General features: G+C 37.0%; 3 protein-coding genes and 1 long non-coding RNA gene across 10 annotated transcripts in view; 3 read left to right on the top strand and 1 right to left on the bottom strand.

The window, feature by feature from the left end:
* LOC126598703 (uncharacterized) overlaps nucleotides 1–13,456 on the bottom strand; it is a 97,973-nt gene extending 84,517 nt beyond the window's left edge. Inside the window, exon 1 of the mRNA XM_050265059.1 lies at nucleotides 13,228–13,456. The gene's annotated coding sequence lies outside the window, so the exon portion shown is untranslated. The remainder of the gene's footprint in view (nucleotides 1–13,227) is intronic.
* LOC126598704 (cysteine-rich receptor-like protein kinase 10) overlaps nucleotides 1–20,456 on the top strand; it is a 43,500-nt gene that overhangs the window by 17,620 nt on the left and 5,424 nt on the right. The window lies entirely within an intron of this gene.
* LOC126598711 (uncharacterized) lies at nucleotides 7,074–9,808 on the top strand. 2 transcript variants are annotated; one of them, XM_050265077.1, is made up of 9 exons: nucleotides 7,074–7,122; nucleotides 7,221–7,286; nucleotides 7,375–7,463; nucleotides 7,683–7,917; nucleotides 8,057–8,158; nucleotides 8,253–8,360; nucleotides 8,549–8,863; nucleotides 9,018–9,220; nucleotides 9,385–9,808. In XM_050265077.1, exons 3-8 carry the CDS (start codon nucleotides 7,441–7,443, stop codon nucleotides 9,168–9,170), a joined length of 936 nt encoding a protein of 311 aa, XP_050121034.1. In that variant the 5' UTR covers nucleotides 7,074–7,122; nucleotides 7,221–7,286; nucleotides 7,375–7,440; the 3' UTR covers nucleotides 9,171–9,220; nucleotides 9,385–9,808. The 2 variants fall into 2 exon arrangements, with proteins under 2 accessions (XP_050121034.1, XP_050121033.1); XM_050265076.1 differs by lacking the exon at nucleotides 7,074–7,122 and having other exon boundaries at nucleotides 7,222–7,286; nucleotides 7,365–7,463.
* On the top strand, nucleotides 15,297–18,544 carry LOC126598717 (uncharacterized). Its single transcript, XR_007614936.1, has 4 exons — nucleotides 15,297–15,334; nucleotides 15,599–15,669; nucleotides 18,099–18,223; nucleotides 18,387–18,544. It is a non-coding gene; the product is annotated as an uncharacterized LOC126598717 (long non-coding RNA).

Genomic DNA, 20,456 nt, shown 5'->3' with positions numbered 1-20,456 from the left:
CCCTGAAGTTGTCCATTTCAACAGTTTTCATGGTTTCGGCCTATAGAGGCAAAATTATAACAATGTATTTTTGTAGTGTTTGAGAATTTTAGATGAAGTAGCAGCTTTAGGGTTGAACTGGTATCTAATTCCTTGTGCCTGCAAAAAATATCTGTTGTGCAACGTCTTTGAATCGAAAGAGCCAAATATATAGTTTTATTGGATTAGCAGATTCAACGCACAATTAATTGTTATACATCATGTACAAATTAAAATAAGTTAGGATCGATATACTGTTAGGTACCCGTAATGCGGTTGACATATACAGATTTTAATCAGCAGAAGATCGAGTGACCGATTCACTTTCTAGTAACAAGTGAAGCAGAAACATGCAGTAGGAGCCTTGCCTGTTGATCTAATCCTTTTCGCCTTTTGTTTGACTTTCGACTCTTCATTTCTTCGTTTCTCTTCCCCTTGTGCCCTTGCTCCTCCTGCTATCTGGTCAATTCTTGCTTGCTTAATTTGGTAATGCTGCATGTTTCTTGCTCTTCTCTGCTCAATTTCACTCTGCAATTTCAACACACTATTTCGGCTGTCTTCTTCATTGGCATTCGCAAACTTTGAATTAAAAAAACAACAATTGTTGCAACGTACTTTTCTCCTCTCCATCTTAGCTTTTGCTTTCATTTTCTTCTCATTTTCCCAAGCAACAATTGTAGCCTTCACTTTCTCATACCTGAATAGTATAATTTACCATTTCAAAAGGAAGAAACTGAATTCATCTTCTATAAGCAACGACTAAATTGTACAGTGACTTCGGCACACGCTTTTTCCCCTCGGCACACCCCAGTTGTACTTATTTCTGGCCTTTGATTTATTCAAAAGAGAATCAAGAGACATAAATACGAAGGACGTGTAAAAGGAGAACAGGGGTGTGCGGAGATCATTTCCCCATGAAGCATTTAATTTTTACCACCTCCGAATCTTTTTCGTCTGAGCTCTCTCCCAAGTATCTGCTTTTGTGTACGCAGCATTGCTTCTGCCTGAACTTCACTTTTGGTTTTGGTATCCATTTGCAGGAGTCGAAGGTCTTGAAGAGGATGCACGATTCGGGTACCTAGATGGAAAAGCACTCTCCTGTGCTCTTTGATCTTTCATTGAAACTTCACCTATAATGGAGAAATAATTTGTTTATCTGTATCTTTTAGAAATGGTACAAGAAACTCCCAACTACATGTAATAAAAGCTAGGCTATACAACAATGAGTGCCTATACAATAGACCCTTGACTTTGTAATCACAAAGTACGATTTTGCTTGATCTTGTTTGCTTGATCTTGTTATCTCTATCATTCTTATCTTCATCTCTTGGTCCTTGAGATCGGAATGCTTTCCCTCGTCCTTTTTTGATACTGTAATTTAGCTTCTTCATTCGAGTGAATGGAAAAGGCAGCTGCTGCAACCGCAGTTGCAGACTCGATATCTTGTGCATCAGAATAATGACTCATTTCCCCTTGCTATGTACAAAAATAAATCAGTGGGAGTTTTTCGAGTTTTCTTGTAACTCAAGCCACAGAATTGAACATAACATTCAGTTTTCGATAACGTAACATTCTGTTTTGGACAAAATATTCAATTCTAACTACATACATATAAGGAAAAAATAGTAGAATAGTTTGCAAATTAGTACCTACAGAGATTCCGTTTGTTGGGGCGTCGGCTTTCTTTCTTCAGAAACCTCTGTTGCCGATTCTTTGCTCTCAAACTTCCTGGTTTTCAAGCAGATTACTGTTTGGCTGCCAAGAAAAATAGAAGCAAAGCTGCTATTGCTTATATCAGAATTTTGGTCATGAACAGCGAGAAACATGGAAGCAAAGCGAAGCAAAGGGAAATATATGCTTTGCAGTTTGCATGAATATATGCAGGAAGAAGCAAAGGATTTTCCCCAAAATACAACACCACAGGCACATGCACATAAACCTAAACTAGCAATATTCTTCCATTTTCAATTCTATGGTCCTCTTTTTACTTCATAATTTTTCATATTATATTCGGAAACATGATTTTCCCGCATTCTTTTTTTTCTTCTGGACATCCTTATTTATTTATGTCTTTTGATTTCTTCAATTCGAATACTAAAAATGGACCTTGGGGCGTGGACGACGAAAAAAAAAGTGTGGAAATCACTTGAAGATGCAGTAATGTTCTTGAAGTTTTGCTTATCAGCATTCCATGCAGGTAGCTGTCCTTATTCCATTTAATGGGAATGGTAATTTTAGCGTACTTCATCAATTATGTACGACCCGATAACACGAAGGAAAAAACTTAATATTCATGTTAAACAGGTTCGTTTATAATGGTTAAATCGAATATCGACTTATTAGCCAACTTTTCAAGCAGTTAGTAAAATGCACTCTACTAAAACATTTTTTGTTTCATCAACCAAAAAAAAAAAAACAGACTTTTTGTTTTCACTGGTGACTCGAGTTGTGTTGTATTGTGTTATGTTGAACTGTTAAATTTGCACGTCGCGTTTGTGTTTTGATTTTTTACCAATTACCTTAATTGGTCATATTTATGTCAACTCGTTAAAAAAACGGGTCGCGTCCAAAACAATCCAAACACAAAAGAAACAACCCGTTTTGCCCGGTTTTTTAACGGGTTATGTCACGTGCAGACACGCGTTGAATTTTGTTCCAATTCTCTCCTTCCTCATCTCTCTCTCTGTGGGGTTCCCCATTCCCGCCCTTTCAAAAATTGGAATTCTCCCCCAATCTCAAAACCCTAATTCCCAAAAACGGAGATCACAGAAGAACAAAGAAGACGAGCCGAAGCGAATCGATTAGCAGCACTGGCGAAACGCAAAGCGCTGATCGAATCCGAATCCTCCAATCTTCAACAACAGCAACAAAACCCATGGTCACTCTTCAGGTGCCGAAAGATTTCTCCCGACCTGACCCCAAGCTCCACGCATTGCATCCCCGATCCGAGACCCGAAATTTCCCGGGTCAAACCGGTTCCGGATATCCAATTTCCAGCGAGGTTCCGGGTCAGACTCGAAATCTTCTCCCCGGACTCCTTCTCCGCCACCCCAGTTGCCGTAAATGGGTTTGCATTTCCGGGGCAGGAGGAGTGCTTAAGGAGACTAAGTGATTGCTTTGCTAATGTAAGTAGTTTAAGTGGGTTTTTGTTGTTTTAATTTTGTGCGGTGAGAAAAAAATGGTTGAACAAATAGGAAAGAAAGGAAATTGAATTCTGGGTTTTATGAATTTTGGTAGTTTGGTTTCGAAAATAGCTTATTTCTAGGCTTCGAAAGGTATTTGTTTGGGTGGCGAAAAAAGGGCAGAAATGAACATAGAGAAAGGAAATTGAATAAAGGTTTTTCTGATTTTCAGTGGTTTCGTTAAGAAAAAGGCTAAATTTTTTAGTGCATTGAGTTTTGTTTCTTTCATATATAACTATTACTATCGGTATTCAGTACTTGCAAAGCTACTTTAATAAGAAAATCATAATATTCAAACGTATTGAAATCGTTAGTGAGGATTTTGTGTTTAAATTGTCGTGTTATGGAATTGTCTTAGGCCATGCCATCCCATTACATGCAAAATCATGGTGGTGAAAATGCCCGTGTTTATAAGCTGAGTGATTACAGTGCGGTCTTGAAATGTCTAAGAAGCAGCAAGAGCATTGACACCGAAGAGATACCTTGGGGCACTCTTAATGTTGTAGAGAGACTTTCACATTCTTTTGTTGCGGGAAAATGGATACCATGCAGGCCAGAACACTTGTCGGATGAATGGTTGATGAGTTCATTGGGAAGCTACCGAAGAAGTTGTTAGATGCACTTTTGCCTTTCCAACATGAGGGTGTTAGATTTGGTTTGCAAACAGGTGGACAATGTCTTATTGCAGACGAAATGGGCCTTGGAAAGACACTCCAGGTAGTTTTTTTATTAAGTGATCGTAAATGCCTTTTAATTTTTATTCATGGTGCTAGGTTTTAACTGCATTCTTCCTTTTGGGTGCATTGAATCAGCACTGAGACAGTGCAGTTTAGTTTTATTGAGTGTGAGTGCTAGAACGCTGCTTTTGATAACATCTGCAATATAATTTAGCTTTTTCACAACCGTGCACATCAGTGACTGCACAAACACACACAGAAAGAACTTTGTATTATACACAAACAAGTGTATCTCCTGCACTCTAATTTTTTGTTTTTCCTCCTCTTTCCCCCTAATGTTGCCGTGAGTAAATGAAATTTAATATGCTAACAATTTTCCACCCAGGCAATTGTTATTGCTATTGCTGTATTGCAAGCTGTTTCATGCATGAAGGTTCCATACTTGTTGTTTGCCCTGCCATTCTGCATTACTCTTGGGCAGAAGAACTAGAGCGATGGCTTCCGTTTTGCTTGCCAGCTGACATCCATCTAGGTATATACTTTTGCTGTTCCCAATTTACTTTTGTTTAATTTATATGTGTATATATTATAGATTTACTTCTAAAACATGAATGGATTCTCACATGGTCTTGTGACTCCAGTATTTGGTCATGAAAACAATCCTGCCAATTTAAAGAGATGGCCCAGAGTTGTGGTTATTTTTTACACAATGCTCCACCGGTTGCATAAGAGCATGCTGGAATGAGAATGGGCTCTCTTAGTTGTTGATGAATCCCACCACGTACGATGTACCAAGAAATCATCAGAACCTAGAGAGGTAAAGCATGTTTCTTATCATGCCAAATATCAATGGTTACGAGGACTCTCATAACACCTGGTTTAATGAGAAATTGGTCGTATAAGGTGCTCCAAGATTTTGGAGTGTCTTATTATTGTTGCCTGTACCATATAACGCTAGCCTCTCTACGCTGGAAATTAGAATTAATAATTTATGAATTTTCTATCTTTTGAGGTCTTTGGTTTTGGATGGTAATTTGGGTGTTATACATTTAATGTAAGGGAAAAAAAAAATTCTTTGCTTGTTTCTGCATATTTTTGTCATCAATTCTATGGACTGGGAGCTTAAAGATGCTAGCATGAACAAAAATTGTAATACGAGGAATACTGCTTTCATTCAAATTTAGTCTCCTAGATTGCTTTTTTGTGAATAATCATGGTAATTAGTTAAGTATACCATACTTGCAGGGAGCTTTTACCATATGCTAATTAAATCTTGTGTAGTTACAGATAAAAACTGTTCTTGACATTGCAACAAAGGTCAAGCGCATATTTTTCAACCGGCTTGCTTCTCTCTCGGTTTATTGGTTACTTTACATCTTGCTTTTTTTTGTTTCTTTCTTTTTCATTGGCCTGGTTTGCTGGGAAAAGACAAGTATGACTTTGCCAAAGCTTACTGTGATGTCAAATATATCCATGGTGTTCAAGGGAAAACTTTTCAGGTAATATTGAAGATCATATCATTATATTGATTTATTGAAAATTATCCTCTTTGAGCTGCCACATGGTTAAACGTGATCAGAATTTCATGCTTCTTGGCGATGGCCTAAAAGGCCTTTCCATTTTGTCCTGAAAAGCCTTGTGGTTGACTATTTCAGATGTTATTTCTTCTTCTGGAGAAATTAAACTTACTGTCAACCCGCATCTATATATTTACCTATACATTTTGCAATTGTGCTTGCACCTTTTATTAGCATCAGTTTTTCTACAACAATTTACTGTGACAAAGGAAAGTTTTGAGATACTCCATGGGACTGGGCTGCAGGATCTTAAGGGCACTCGTTTGGAGGAGTTGAACATGTTACTGAAGCAAACGGTTACAGTGTGCTCTTGTTCTTTATATAATCTTTAAGATGTATATGTCCTCTCTTTGAACTCCATGTAGGTTTAAAGTGAACTTACATGTTGTTCTAGCGACCAAGGTGTTTCTGCTGTTTTAACACGGTTGGGACTTTGTAATACTTTTGTACCCTTGGTTATTCTTGTTCAAATCTCTTTTTTTTTTTTAATTGCACACTTAATTGTAGATAAGACGCTTGAAGGAACATGTCCTGGTTCAGCTACCACCCAAACGCCCCAGATCATACAAGTAGTACCGAAGAAATCAGATATAGCTTCAGCAATAGCTGCTGTCAGGGTGGGAAGAAGTGCCACTAAGAATGCATCTTCAGAAAATTTGGATGAGCCAAATGGTAATTTGAATATTTTCTGCATTCGAATATGTGCATGCAACCAAAGGGTCATGTGTTTTCTTTTATTTCATGCCCCTTGATGGTTTGGTGGAGAAGCCATTTCGAGAAAAAATTCGTGCAGCTAGTGTTATTATTTATCTGCCTATACTCATTTTTCTTTTACGCTATTGCTTTCAGATAGTGAGGGTTGCTGCAGATCAGGGCAACTTTCCTACCAAGAATGAGGTATTGCAAAGCTAGCCGGGTTTCGGGAATGGCTCTCCATTCATCCACTCATTGGAGAATCAGATGGTGTTGCAAACTTAGTGATTAAAGTTGCTCAAGTGGGGTTACTTGGGTTTACTGCTCCAATCTAGGGCCATTGTGACCAGTCATTCAAAAGGTAGTGTGTGTTTAGTTATTTGAAGTTGAAAGGATAAAGTGGTGGAATATGATAGTAAGAGTATTTCATTACCGTTGTCTGATTACTCGCATGAACTCTGTGTCTTATTTCTGTTGGTATTACATTATGGATTATCATGTTAATGGTTGGTGGCCATTGCTATTAATGTTTCTGTCCAATCAATTCCTCAATTTAGTCTTGTTTTGTTCTGAATTATCAGGAGTTTATATGCGAGAAAGTGATTACTTTTGTCCGAATTGATGGAAATACACTTGCCGCGGATAGGCAGGAAGCTGTACGATCATTCCAACTATCTACCGAGGTTCGTATATACTATACTATTATTTGCTCGGCAATTTTGCTTGATGTGCCTACAAACTAACTACACCAAATATCCTTTCCACATTTTGAGTTGCACATTTTGCTGAGGTCACAGCCAAGAATCCTTTCTTTTGCCCCATATATTTGTGTGTTTTGACTTATGTATTGTGTCAAATTTTCAGGTCAAGATTCCAATAATTGGTATTACTGCTGGAGGTGTTGGCCTTGATTTCTCATCAGCAAAGCACGTTGTGTTCTTGGAGCTTCCTCAGTCTCCATCGTTGATGCTTCAGGTTTAAACATTAAAAACTAATTTCAGGCCCCATTGTTGAACTTTCACTATTTTATATGTTATTGACTCTTTGATGCGCATGATTCTTCTGATTTGAAGGCTGAGGATAGAGCTCACAGGAGAGGGCAAACAAATGCAGTCAACATATACATATTTTGCGGAATGGTGATTGTTTCTTTTGTTATATAATTCTGTAAACGTATTCTTTATTTCCCTTTTACTGATGAGTATAACATGTTGTAGGATACTATAGACGAGTCACATTGGCAAAACTTGAACAAGAGTTTGCACCGTGTTTCATCTACAACGGACGGGAAGTATGATGCAATACAAGAGATACCGGTACTTTTCATTTTTGGAAGTTCCTTTCAATTCTAACTGGATTCTAAACCTCTTTACTATGTTCATATCGTTATTGTCCTAAAATGAAATACAGAACAAGTTGAGTACTAGGTTAATTTCAAAAAAAACGTAATACTTATCTAATCCTTAGGCAGTCAGGTTTCGTTTCCATTCTGCCATAAGCAATGTAGGATTTAACTTCATATTTCGGTTTGGCAGGTCGAAGGTATTTCTTTCTTTGAGACGTCAGGTGGAGCTGATACAAGATCATATGTGGCAAAAGACAGCGGGTGATGAGGTCTTTGGTGGAGAGTCAATAAAATTGCCTAACTTTGGCTGCTTAGCCAAAGATATGATACCGGAGTATGATAAATTAGTTGCTAACATTCTACATGGATCTGCACAGCACAATGATGGTGATGGAATTTCATCCCAAACGCACAGTAGTACCAAGGTAAAACCTAAGCGTATTAACTGCACTTCCTTTTAAGTAGGAGAGTGAATTTTCGTCGTTTTGAGGTTATTATTATTTTTTATGTATTATTATTATTATTTTTTTTGTCATGATCTATACAACTTTATCGGTGAAATAGGCTAAAGTGGTTTCTGATTGCAATGGGGGCAAGGGACGTTCAGAAGAGAACTTGGAAGGAGATGTTTCTACAAGCAGTGAAGACAAAGATGGACTTGAAAAGGCACATTCGAATTTTTCTTGACTCAAAAGAAAGAGATGACTTTTTCCTTTCAATTATTGTCAAAGGAAGCAATTTTATGAGTTAGAATTTGCAGGAACACCAAAACAACTGTCAAGCAACCAAATCAAAGGACGCCAAACCAGTTCAGCCAATGGAAGCTAAAGAAAGTAGTACCAGCCACGTAGATGCTTTGCGACTTGAGGTAAAACTTGTAATCTGGTTAATAGATATGGTTTCAAACAATCAGATAGTGGACCATCTTTCTGATTAGTTGATTTATCTGTATTGATGCCCTCAATTGTATGTGGCTTCATTTAGTTACTCTAGCATTACAGATGGTGGCAATTATACAAACAGTATTTGATCACAACTTTCTTTCTTGGATATTAGGTGAGCCAATACACTGGTAGAATCCACTTGTATTCTTGCATCTCAGGAGAGGATTCAAGACCAAGGCCACTTTTTGAGAATTTTAGACCAGAAGAACTCGAGGCGTTGAATTCTACTGCTGCTGACAATATTAAAGGAACTTCTTACAAATTTTTGAACGAGAATCCAGGTTATTCGGATGCTCTTCTTGCATTCATCGAGGAATGGAAGAAACTGAGGCCCATCGAACCAAAAAAATTACTTGGAAAGCCTTTGCAGCTTCCTTTGACTATTGAGTTGTGCTACCTGTGCGAAGGCATTAACCACGACATCAGGGTACCTTTTTACAAATCTGAATTTTCATACTTTGTTGACATCCCTTTGTGGGAGTAAACTTGATCTCCTTTCTCTGTGCATTTATTGATAATACATTTCAGTGTCTTTTCAGCAGTGTACTGTTATGCTTACAAATCATTTTATTTTCTGACAGGGACCACTGAAAGGTGGAAGCAAGTGCTGCTCTACACCTTTTGTTGAGATCAGCAAGGATCCAGAACACTTTGTGTGGCCTGTCATTGCGGCGTTACCAAAGCACAATGTGCTGAAGGGCTGTCAACAAGGATCCAGGCTAAGAAAAAACTGAAAGCAATCATGAACGACATTAAAAAGAAAGCTACGGAGACTAATCTAGCGGTATGTTCTGAAACCAGTGGTACTTTTTCTATTTTCCTAACGTGCTCTTCGGTAAGCATAGTAGTAATAAGGACGCAACCGTTCATTTCCCTGTGCCTGAACTACATCAAAGTTCAATTAGATTGAATTTGCAATTTTGATGTCACGTTAACTGATTTTATTAGGGCCCGGAGCATATAGAGATTATGCAAGAGGATGCAATTGAGGATGAGCTTTTCGTCAAGGTTCCCGGGAGCGCCTACTCATTGGAAAATCGCTTGGATGCTACAACTACAGGTGAAGACTTGGACAAGCCCTCCAGTAGCAACAAGGTTCCAACGGTAGAGAGCCATCTGTTAGGTGAGACTCATCCTTCTCTAGAACCCTACCGTTTTTGTTACTGGCTTTAAAATAAGCAGTCGGCTAATACAAGACTATAGTTAACGATCGGCCAATACAGGAGGTTTCGACCCCCTTTGTATAGACCCTTGATGATCAACTTCCCACCCTTTATATAGACCCTCAATACAGAAGGTTCCGACCCCTTCATGATGTGAGCCTAAAAGTGCCAAACATTAACGTATATATTATTTTCTTTACTTTTCGATCCGACGAGAGCACGGTCTAGTACACCAAATGTTATAATAGGAGTAGTTAGATGCTTAAAAAAAAAAAATGACAACTTATACTATGAGACTTGGTGTACTGAGTTGAATTTTAGGCAAACTAAAAAATTTCTAAGTGACATGTGGGGTATCCTAAAAACTGAACAATTGTAAAAGGTCTATCTCTCAACCTTTTTCTAAAATGTTACTAGGCTTGGAAACCCCGCAGCTAGCTCTAACATATTGAACTATTTCGTAACGAAAACTTAGACGTAGCTCATGCCCAGCTGCTTGCTGCCCTGATATACACAAGTAGAGATTGGCATAAAAATTGTGAAATCGAATTGAACCACGAAAATTTTTGTTGAAACAAAAATAAGTTAACTTAGGTTCAGGAATCGAACTGAACCGTTCATACCGGTTTTGTTTCTGGTTTTCATGTTGGTGGAACTGCTTAGAACCAAACCGAACCGTGAATATTAATAATCAATTGGATTTTGAAATTTTTGTGAATTTTGACGGTTTGATCATGCTTCTCAACAAGAGTGCTTTTAGTCTTTTGTTTCTAGAATGTTAAATTAGTAACCAAAATGGGTATGGTAAGCTAAATTTGTTAATTATGTGTTTGTGTTTGTGTTTTGTGAATTACTTATTGACATGATAACATTTATTAGCTTTGTAAAGTTTTGGTAGCCATTTAACTTCTAAATCTTCTTCTATTGTAGCTCATCATTCTTTTATGATTGGTCATGCATGTTATTCATTGTGTGATTTAATTACTATCTTTTAGTATAAAAATCTTTTGACCTTTTTATGTAATCTAAATTGCAAGAGTAAAATGATTTAGTACTTGGAGCCGTAAACAGGTATGAACCGAACCAAAACCGTCGTGAACTGAAACGTACAATTTTAGTGTTAAATTTAAGCAGAATTGAAGGTGGAAATGGGCCGAACTGCACCGCGCCCACCCCTATGCACAAGTTGGGTATACGTTAGGGGTGGTATCATCTATATGATAACATGTTCATTTGTATAATAAGAGTGGACGACGAAAAAGTTTAATCAAAGCGACGTATACATAAAACGTAACACGAAAGAAGGTTCTAGAAGCTTCCAGAAGCAGCTCACGCAAGCATTGCCTGGCATTGGATGCTTGGGGGAATAAAAAGAAATTGAAAAGAATACAAAGAAAATAGAAAATCGGTTGAACCGGTTGAACCGTTTGAAAGCGGACAAACGGTTGAGAGTGGATCTTCTGGACCTTTAATGGATGTGCTCACTTTATGGTCCAATGATTAAGTGAAACGTATTTATGAACGTAGCCTTTTAAACTTTGTTGTAAAAATTTAATACGTGCCAAATCAAGTTTTTCTATGAATATTTGGCAATGTTACACGCGTTTTTTGGCAAAGACTTATCTAAAATAAGATTCTTGATCAGAATTCAATATCATGACAACAGATCACAAACACCAGAATTCAATATCATGACAACAGATCACAAACACCAAGAACATTAAATTGAGTGGCCCTGTTTTATACATTGCAGAGAGAACCCTCACTTGCTGCGAGCTTCAACAGCCTTCTTCACCGTTTTCTGCTCCTTCTTCTTATCTGGGTGATAGCTGACTGCTTTTCCCTTCCAGAGACCAGCCTCATTCAGAATTTGTGCAGCCCTGACATCCTCCTATGTCTCTGCATAGAGGGGATTGCCATGGTTAAAGGTGGGAGCAATGTCCTCCATGATCTTGGTCTCCCTGCGCTTCACTTCTGCTGGGGAATTTTGCATTTTCTTGATCTTGTAGGCATGATACCAAGCCCTCATACGTTTCCATCCCGAGTGTACACCATGCATGAGCTTTCGGATCTTCCCCATGATCCTACAATTACATGAAGCATAAGTCTCCTTCGATCTATAAATATATATAGTACAGAGAGCGTCGTTTCTAGAAATGAGTTAAACATAAATGTATTTCATATCTAAACAGAGGAAGGAACATTAAAAAGAGAGGTTACCAGACGTGAAGCTGCTCTCTCCCTTCCTTGATAGCGCTCTTTCTCTCCCCTCTGTAGCCTATATTTCACTTCGCTCTCAGCTCTGCACACTGCACTCACTGTCACATATATGTATATATAGGGGCGGATCTATTAAGGGACCTGGGTGGTCTTGAGACCACCCAGAAGCCCGGACTAGTGGCTGTGAGACCTCTACAGACCACCCAAATAAGGGTATATGGTGGAGGAGAAAACAGCGGCGACGGCTGCTCTGTTACGGCCTTCTGCAAACCAGGAGGAGAAGATGAAGACTAACCATTTAGTAAAACAGTGTGTTTTTGCTATTGGTTGGAAAACACTCTGCTAAGCCACGTGTGAGGCTTTTTAGCCTCACCATTTTTATTAAAAAACAAAAAATCACGTGGGTTGCTTTGCTATACAGTCCACTTTACCTATTCTAATTATAATTCCCTATTTAACTATCCACTTCATCAATTCTAATATGTTTTCTCCTCCACCACATAATCCTCTCATTCCTAAATTTAAGTGTTATATTTTAGTTTAAATTAATACCATAAAATGTTTTTTTTTTGTCAAAATACTATAAAATGTTAATTCCATAATAGATTTTTGTTTTTGTTAATTTGTTATGAATTTTTTAATATTATTTGATGATATGTTTGTTAGTTCTTTTATATGTTTTTAGTTTTATCAATTAATATAGTTTTTTATTTGATTAATTGATGGGTGTAGATTTTTCGCCATGAATATTCACTCTGCAAAAAAATAGAGGAACAATGGTTAAATGATGGCTTAGTTGTTCAATTGAGAAAGACTTTTTTTTTTTTTTTTTTTGCGTTGACAATGAAACTATCATGAAATGTTTTCAGAGTATAAAATCTCGTCATAGAAAAATTTAGTTTTTATACCTTGTAATCTTGTTTGTGCAAGATTATGAATGAAAAATTGTAATTCATTGTTTAATTATTCAATGTTACTTTCGTTTAATTTTATGGAACTTTTTTATATTGGGACAACCCACTATTAAAATTCTGGATCCGCCACAACCAATTCAATTTTTTTTCTTTGACACAAGCGATATTCTACGCTAATTGACCAAACCACGGAGATGGGGATTCGAACTTGGTTGCAGAGACATGGATTCAAAATTTTCTTATTAAAGATGCGAAGAAAGCATATTTATGATGAGATATCAAACATTTAGGAAAACAGAGACTAGCTCATTTGCAGTTTTCACAAAATCATTTATTTCATACAAAAACAAACATAAAAAGTCCATATTTTCACATCAACCATGAAACTAAAATCACAAAACACACAAAACCCATCTGCAATCCTGCACAAAAAATCACATTCCGCGGCGGAAAAAAAAAAATCCAAAACTTGAACAAAGCATCAAAGATCGAACCTTTTTCTTGTGTATCTTCCTATCCCTCTTCTCAACTACCAGAGGAGAAAAGACCGCAAAAGGGAGCTGCACAAAATTGATCGTCCCTTACAAAAAGTAGCGATTTATTCGTCTTCGTTGGCTCTGTCAGGATGAGAATGCGCGCTTGTTTTTGTTGCCAATTAAAAATAAATATACAAAATTAAAGAAAAACATAAACCCAAAAAACCATCTTTTATGCCTTTTGGGTTTTGGTGGCGGGTCGGCTGCCTATTTTTGGCTGGAAAGAGAGAGAGCAGAGGTGGAGGAGAGAGAGAGTTCAAGAGAGAGGAAAAATGGCGGGTCCTAACGGTCTTTTTCTGGAAATACATTTATCCGCCTGGGTTACTACGATTGAGTGACCTGACTGTGATTCTGGGTTTAACGACAAACACGCACCAACGACCGAATTTACCTTCCGTTTTTAGTTTTCTTTTCTTAATTTTTGGCCTTGAATATAATTTGTTATAATTGAGGGGTTTTTTTTCTTTTTTCTTTTTAGCAAAGATAGGTTATTTTATATCAAATTCATCTAAGTTGTGAGGACAAACACGAAATTTCGAGTGCATAAACGAAGCTCGATTTAAATATAATATAATAAAGTGGACAACTTACCACCAAGGGAATAATTTTGACACTCCAAAATCACTTCAAATAGCTTCACAAAGTGAAATTTGGAGTATCAAAATCAACCCCTTATTTCATAAGCCTTAATTGATTAGGGAAATTGTAATTACTCGATATAAATTTAAATTACTATAGCTACTTAATCACTAGTTGAAATTACTAAAATCCGTTTTGGACTGATGGGGAAATTATAGGTCCAGAACCAGGTCATGGAAGCAGCAATCGTTGGTACGAACCCTATCAAGCCGTGGTTGTAGTGGATTGAGAAAGTGATATGGTAATTTTTTTATTTGAAAAATGGACCAACTAGTGGCTTTGTCACGACAATCTATATTTTCAGGGGTTGGTGTAACATCCCACATCACCCAGAGGAGTGGATTCTGTAAGCCTTATATGTATATTATCATCTCTACCTAGCACGAGGCCTTTTGAGAGCTTACTGGCTTCGAGTTCCATCGAAACTCCGAAGTTATGCGAGTTCGCGCGAGAGCAATCCCATGATGGGTGACCCACTGGGAAGTTCTTGTGCGAGTTCCCAGAATATTCTCATCTTTACCTAGCACGAGACTTTTTGGGAGCTCACTGGCTTCGGGTTCCATCGGAACTCCGAAGTTAAGCGAGTTCGCACGAGAACAATCCTATGATGGGTGACCCATTGGGAAGTTCTCGTGTGAGTTCCTATTGGGAGCTCACTGGCTTCGGGTTCCATCGGAACTCCGAAGTTAAGCGAGTTCGCACGAGAACAATCCTATGATGGGTGACCCATTGGGAAGTTCTCGTGTGAGTTCCTAGAAACAAAACCGTGAGGGCGTGGTCGGAGCCCAATGCGGACTATATCGTGCTACGGCTGAGTTGAGCCTAGGATGTGGTGGGGGCCTGGGCCGGGATGTGACAATTGGAAAGACTCACAGATACTCTTCCTGACCACCAGCGTGCAATTCACCACACAAGTTGAGATTGTACATTCCTTATATACGCGGCCGGTCTTATTTTAGACCATTTAATTAATTAGTCGTTGAGTAATTAAGATTCATGTTACATGATTTAGAAGTTCTACGTCAAATGCTTAGAGTTTGCGACTTAAGGCGAATAGATAAATATTGTTGACGTTCAAAATTTGCAAGTTCATAAATTAAAATATTAAACTTTTGTAAATTTGCAAGTTCATAAATTAAAATATTAAACTTTTGTGGGCTTATGTTGTGGGTTGAAATGAAATGGACACCAAAATTTAAGTGATTCACCCCTTATAACTAGGCTACATCCATTATGTTGCTCGGATTCTATTGATTACAAGACTAAGATTAGTCGGCTAATTATCTATTCTAAAGTTGGAGGGGAATTGGCCTGTTTTTCTATCCTATTGCATTTGGGTTTTCCCCTATTTCTCTTTCTGTTGATCTAATTTGAGGTGAAGTTTGAATTTTTTCAAGCTTTTGCAACCACTCTGGGTCTGGCAAAGGTAATAATCTTACTCTTCATTCCATAAGCTTCATTTTGTATGCCCAAAAAAATTTGGAATGGAAAACATGGAGTTTTAGGAAATGCCCATGTTCTGTAATTTTCCCCATTTGTTGTTTTTTGCAATTTCTTTGATCATGTTAGCCATATAAGCATGTTTTCCTCATGTTTTCCTCTCTTCATTGCATTCCGAATCCTTAAAATCCTTGCCGATTCGTGTAATTTCTCATATATGTTTCTATGTTTGTTTGATTTTGGTTTCTAGGTTATAATCTTAATCGACAAGATGCAAAACGAGGAGTCAATCATCACCGAGCTCTACATCCCGAGAAAATGGTATTCAATCGAATCTAATCGGTGAACATATACATGAGAGTTAACATCGTTGTTTCTTTGCAAATACCACTGCTGACCTTATTCAAGGACCATTTTAACATAATAGGTTCTATTTGGATTATTAGAGTTTTGAACCTTTGCTTTCCCCCAATTCCACATGAACTGAGCTTTATTGCTGAACAGACCTGATGGTAATTTTTACCGCTTGTAAAACAAAGGGTTAAACCATAGAAAATTCTTGCAAAAGAACAAGTGTTTGTAGTATAGAATGGCTCAAGCAAGGTCGATCTCCTCAGGGACTGATATAAACAATTTACGAGTTTTTGTGTATTTAACTTATTTAACTCTAAGAATTACACTAATTTGACGAAACTAAATACTACTGGATGTGACTTAAACAAATATCTAAAATGGGAAATGGGCTTATAGGAACAGTGATTCAACTAAACAAAACAAGTAAATGAGGAAATTCAAGATAAAATAAATGATTGAAGAAAAATAGATTGACAATATACTAGAGTTCAACCTTTACCAACAACACTCCTACGTAGCTATTCCAATTGCTTAAATAATTGAAAACACACATTCTTTGAAGGTTGGATTTTCCTTGTGTATGTTTTACTTGTGACATTCAAGCTAAAACGCATACCACTACATGCAACTTATCCATGACATTTAGACTAAATATAAACATGAGTGATTCATTAATCTTGGTGAAAATCCTTTTGTTAAACCATGTAATCCCTAAGAGCATGATATTTACCTTAGGAGAGTACAATTCTCAATCACAAGAAGCACAACCAATTTTAACGTGACATTCGTTCAAAATTGCATCCGATAACTTTTCTAAGCATCCTAATGGTGATCAAGCATCAAGATACATAGATAGTTTAATTCAGTGATTGAAAATATCAAAGCAAGGATGTAACAACACTTAAGCAATTGAAAGAGAAATTTACGTAATCATGTTGCGGCTCATGACCTCACTCTAGCAAAATAAATTAGTTACACATAATTATTTGAATACATAAGAAATTATCCATGAAGAATCAAAGAAAGAAACAACCCTTTTTTACAAGGAGGTTATCTCCTGATGCTCTCCGATCCTCCTTCCATGTGGAGCTGCGGCTCCCTTATTTTTCTGCTATGTTGCTCTTCTCTGCTCCTGACTTCCTCCCCTCTGCCTTCTTTTTCTTCCAACTCCCTGTCCGTGTTCTCCCTCTCTGGTTCTCATGCGCTGCCATATATCCCTTCCCTCTGTCTTGCCGTGTGCTTTCCTTAAACAAAAGGAAATGATTTTTGTTTTTAAGCACCAAGGCCACAAGTGGAAGGCCATCATTGTTAACTTATCCCCCTTCTTTTGCTCTTTGATTTCTTTTTCAAAAACTTCCCGTGGAGACAAGCTCCACTTCCATGTGTTCACATTGCTTTTACTTTATTTTATTTCATTTTTCTTCTCTTTCTTTCCCACTTCCGTGCGTACTCCTCCTCTTTTGCTCTCTGTTTTCCTGCTTTTCTGCTGCTCCATTCACTCTCTGCCGTGCCTCTCTGTCTTCCCCACTTCACTTCCATGTGTTTTCCTTGCCTTTAACCAAAAGGCAGCTCTTTTCCAAGTCACTAAAGCCACAAGTGGAATACAAGCCTCACTTCCAATTCTTTTGTTTGTTTTTATTATTTCCTTTTCTCCTTTTTGCTTGAAATTAATCATAAAACAAATTTAACTGCACACTAACACAAGGTAAGGTAAAATGCAACCATTTTAACACAAAAACATCACAAAGACTTTAGAAATGGATGGTATAATTGCATGAAATATATGAGTGATCAAGACCTTAGTAAATATTTATAACCAACTAAAAGTGTTTTCTTTTGATTATTTTCCAATATATTTTTTAGCCAATTGACAACCCTAAAAGATACTTAGACACATCAAATTTGTGTTTTATAAATATACCTAAGATGTAATGCTAGATATTTTTTTATAGTTTCTTCTGCTCTATTCTATGCTGGATAGTACTGTTTTTCTGTATATTGTAGATCATTAAAATTCTGCCATGTTTGTAAAATTGAGATTTTTAAATCGAAGAACTTAACAAAGAAAATTGTATATCTTTTTTTGGATAAATAATATTATCCACGTCTCATGTTATATAACAAAATTTTAAAGTACTCCCTCTCTATGCATGAATTTGAAACTTTTTATATTTTCTAGAAAGAGAGACAATGCAATTGCGTTTTATTGTTAGAGAAAGATGTGTCATTCTGGATTTGCTTAAAAATGCTTAAATAATTTGTCGTTGTGCAAACAAGTCCATTGTGGGTATTAAGGGAATATGTGAATATCTCTTACATGAATGACTTTATCATTTCCAGAACAATGTGATTTCACTCGATTGAACCAAATTGATTTGTTATTTCCCCATTTGAAGTTGAAGGGTTGGATTGATGGGAAGCAATTGAGAGGCACATATTGTCTTCTAACTGGGTCAGCTGCAAATCACTACCAACGAATAACTGGGTCATCGTCTTCTTTCTTCACTTATGAGCTTTTCAGGTCAAAGGATTCATCTACTTCTTCAGTGATTACTCATTATTTAGTTTTGACTGTGTTGGTTTTGTCTTTACTGATTTTTTTAATAATGCCATGTGTGTTTAATTTGAGTTGTAACATATAAATTGTTGTTGGATTTAAGGGTTTATTTGTGTGACGATTACAGGACTAGAATTCGTTTGTTCGAGCATCAGCCTTTCCATTCTTGAGTTGTTCTCGGAGCATCTGTTCTATCAGTGCTTTCCTGCCTTCTTTTGTCCAGGCTGAAGCAATTTTGTTGCTGACCTTCGCCCACATTCCAGCTCTGCCCAGGTAGGCTTTTCCAAACGTATTACAGAATATAAAGGGATATAAAGGGATATCACCATGAAAACTTTAGCAACTTTTGGCAAAAGCTCTCAGTGGATGCACCGCATTTCAGATGCTTTAGCCAATATGTGATCTGGACTGTGAAGATATGGACCACCAATCTATGTTCTAACACTCTCGCTTAACCTTGGGCTCTTTATTTATTAATTTTTTTTTGTAACTAATTAACTACAAGGGTAATTTTGTCCTTAAGGGGTGGATGTGAAAGTGAATTAAAACGTCAAGGAGTGTAAGTGTAATGTTTCAAACCTGAGGGGGTTTTGTGAAAAAACGATAAACCTTAAGGGGTGTTAGTGTAATTAACCCTTCTGAAGACTAAAGAAGTTTCGAAAGCATTAATTGAACATGTCCAACAGCAAAAGTTGATTAGGTCAGTTGATTAAGACAATTTCAGCCCCTAGTACTCAAGTTCAAGTTTTAAGAGTAGTAGCCTTGTAAAAAGAATGAAGAAAAAAAAAAATCAAAGATGTAAAATATTTGAGGAAGGAAAAAAAGGCAAGAAGAGTTTGGCTAAAATTTCCAGTCAACTCATCTCTTAGGACAAAACTTGTCTGCCGGTTCAAACATTCCTGTCAATTCATGACTACATTTCAATAAGACCAAATCATCTGCTCCCAAAATGGGTGTGGCCTCTCTATGGCCCCAATGAATGTCTGACACCTATTAAATATTGTTGTTAAGATATTTAATAGGTGTCAGACATTCATTAGGGCCATAGAGAGACCACATTTGGGTGCAGAAGATTTGGTCTTTTTATCATGAGCTGATCACTTTGAAAAACCAAACAAAGAAGAAAGGTGACAACGAAGAAACTGTTAAACATGGGTTAAAGGTATATTAGTTGACCTAAACCTTTCTTATGTGCACAAGGTACGTACAAGGTGGGATTAATCAAAACAATATTAGGGAAATTAAAATTTTAAATTGAAAAATGTCACCAATAAAAAATAAGGAAAACTAATGAAAAGGGCTTGAAAACTTTGAGTTTTAATGATAAGGACAAAATAAAGGGTAAAGTGAATAGTACCAAGATTGACTTTTTAGTGTAAAAATGTGACTTTTCATTAAAGTGAACAGTACCGGGTGTTTTTCGTTAAAGTTCCCTAAAAAATAAGCGCGTTATGCACCGCATTTCAGATGCTTTAGCCAATATGTGATCTGGACTATGAAGATATGGACCACCAATCTATGTTCTAACACTCTCGCTTAACCTTGGGCTCTTTATTTATTAATTTTTTTTTGTAACTAATTAACTACAAGGGTAATTTTGTCCTTAAGGGGTGGATGTGAAAGTGAATTAAAACGTCAAGGAGTGTAAGTGTAATGTTTCAAACCTGAGGGGGTTTTGTGAAAAAACGATAAACCTTAAGGGGTGTTAGTGTAATTAACCCTTCTGAAGACTAAAGAAGTTTCGAAAGCATTAATTGAACATGTCCAACAGCAAAAGTTGATTAGGTCAGTTGATTAAGACAATTTCAGCCCCTTGTACTCAAGTTCAAGTTTTAAGAGTAGTAGCCTTGTAAAAAGAATGAAGAAAAAAAAAAATCAAAGATGTAGAATATTTGAGGAAGGAAAAAAAGGCAAGAAGAGTTTGGCTAAAATTTCCAGTCAACTCATCTCTTAGGACAAAACTTGTCTGCCGGTTCAAACATTCCTGTCAATTCATGACTACATTTCAATGAGACCAAATCATCTGCACCCAAAATGGGTGTGGCCTCTCTATGGCCCCAATGAATGTCTGACACCTATTAAATATTGTTGTTAAGATATTTAATAGGTGTCAGACATTCATTAGGGCCATAGAGAGACCACATTTGGGTGCAAAAGATTTGGTCTTTTTATCATGAGCTGATCACTTTGAAAAACC

The sequence above is a fragment of the Malus sylvestris genome, chromosome 14, assembly GCF_916048215.2.
Source record: "Malus sylvestris chromosome 14, drMalSylv7.2, whole genome shotgun sequence".
Taxonomy (NCBI): domain Eukaryota; kingdom Viridiplantae; phylum Streptophyta; class Magnoliopsida; order Rosales; family Rosaceae; genus Malus; species Malus sylvestris.
The sequence above is the reverse complement of the archived record's forward strand: the minus strand, read 5'-3'. Positions and strand labels throughout refer to the sequence as shown.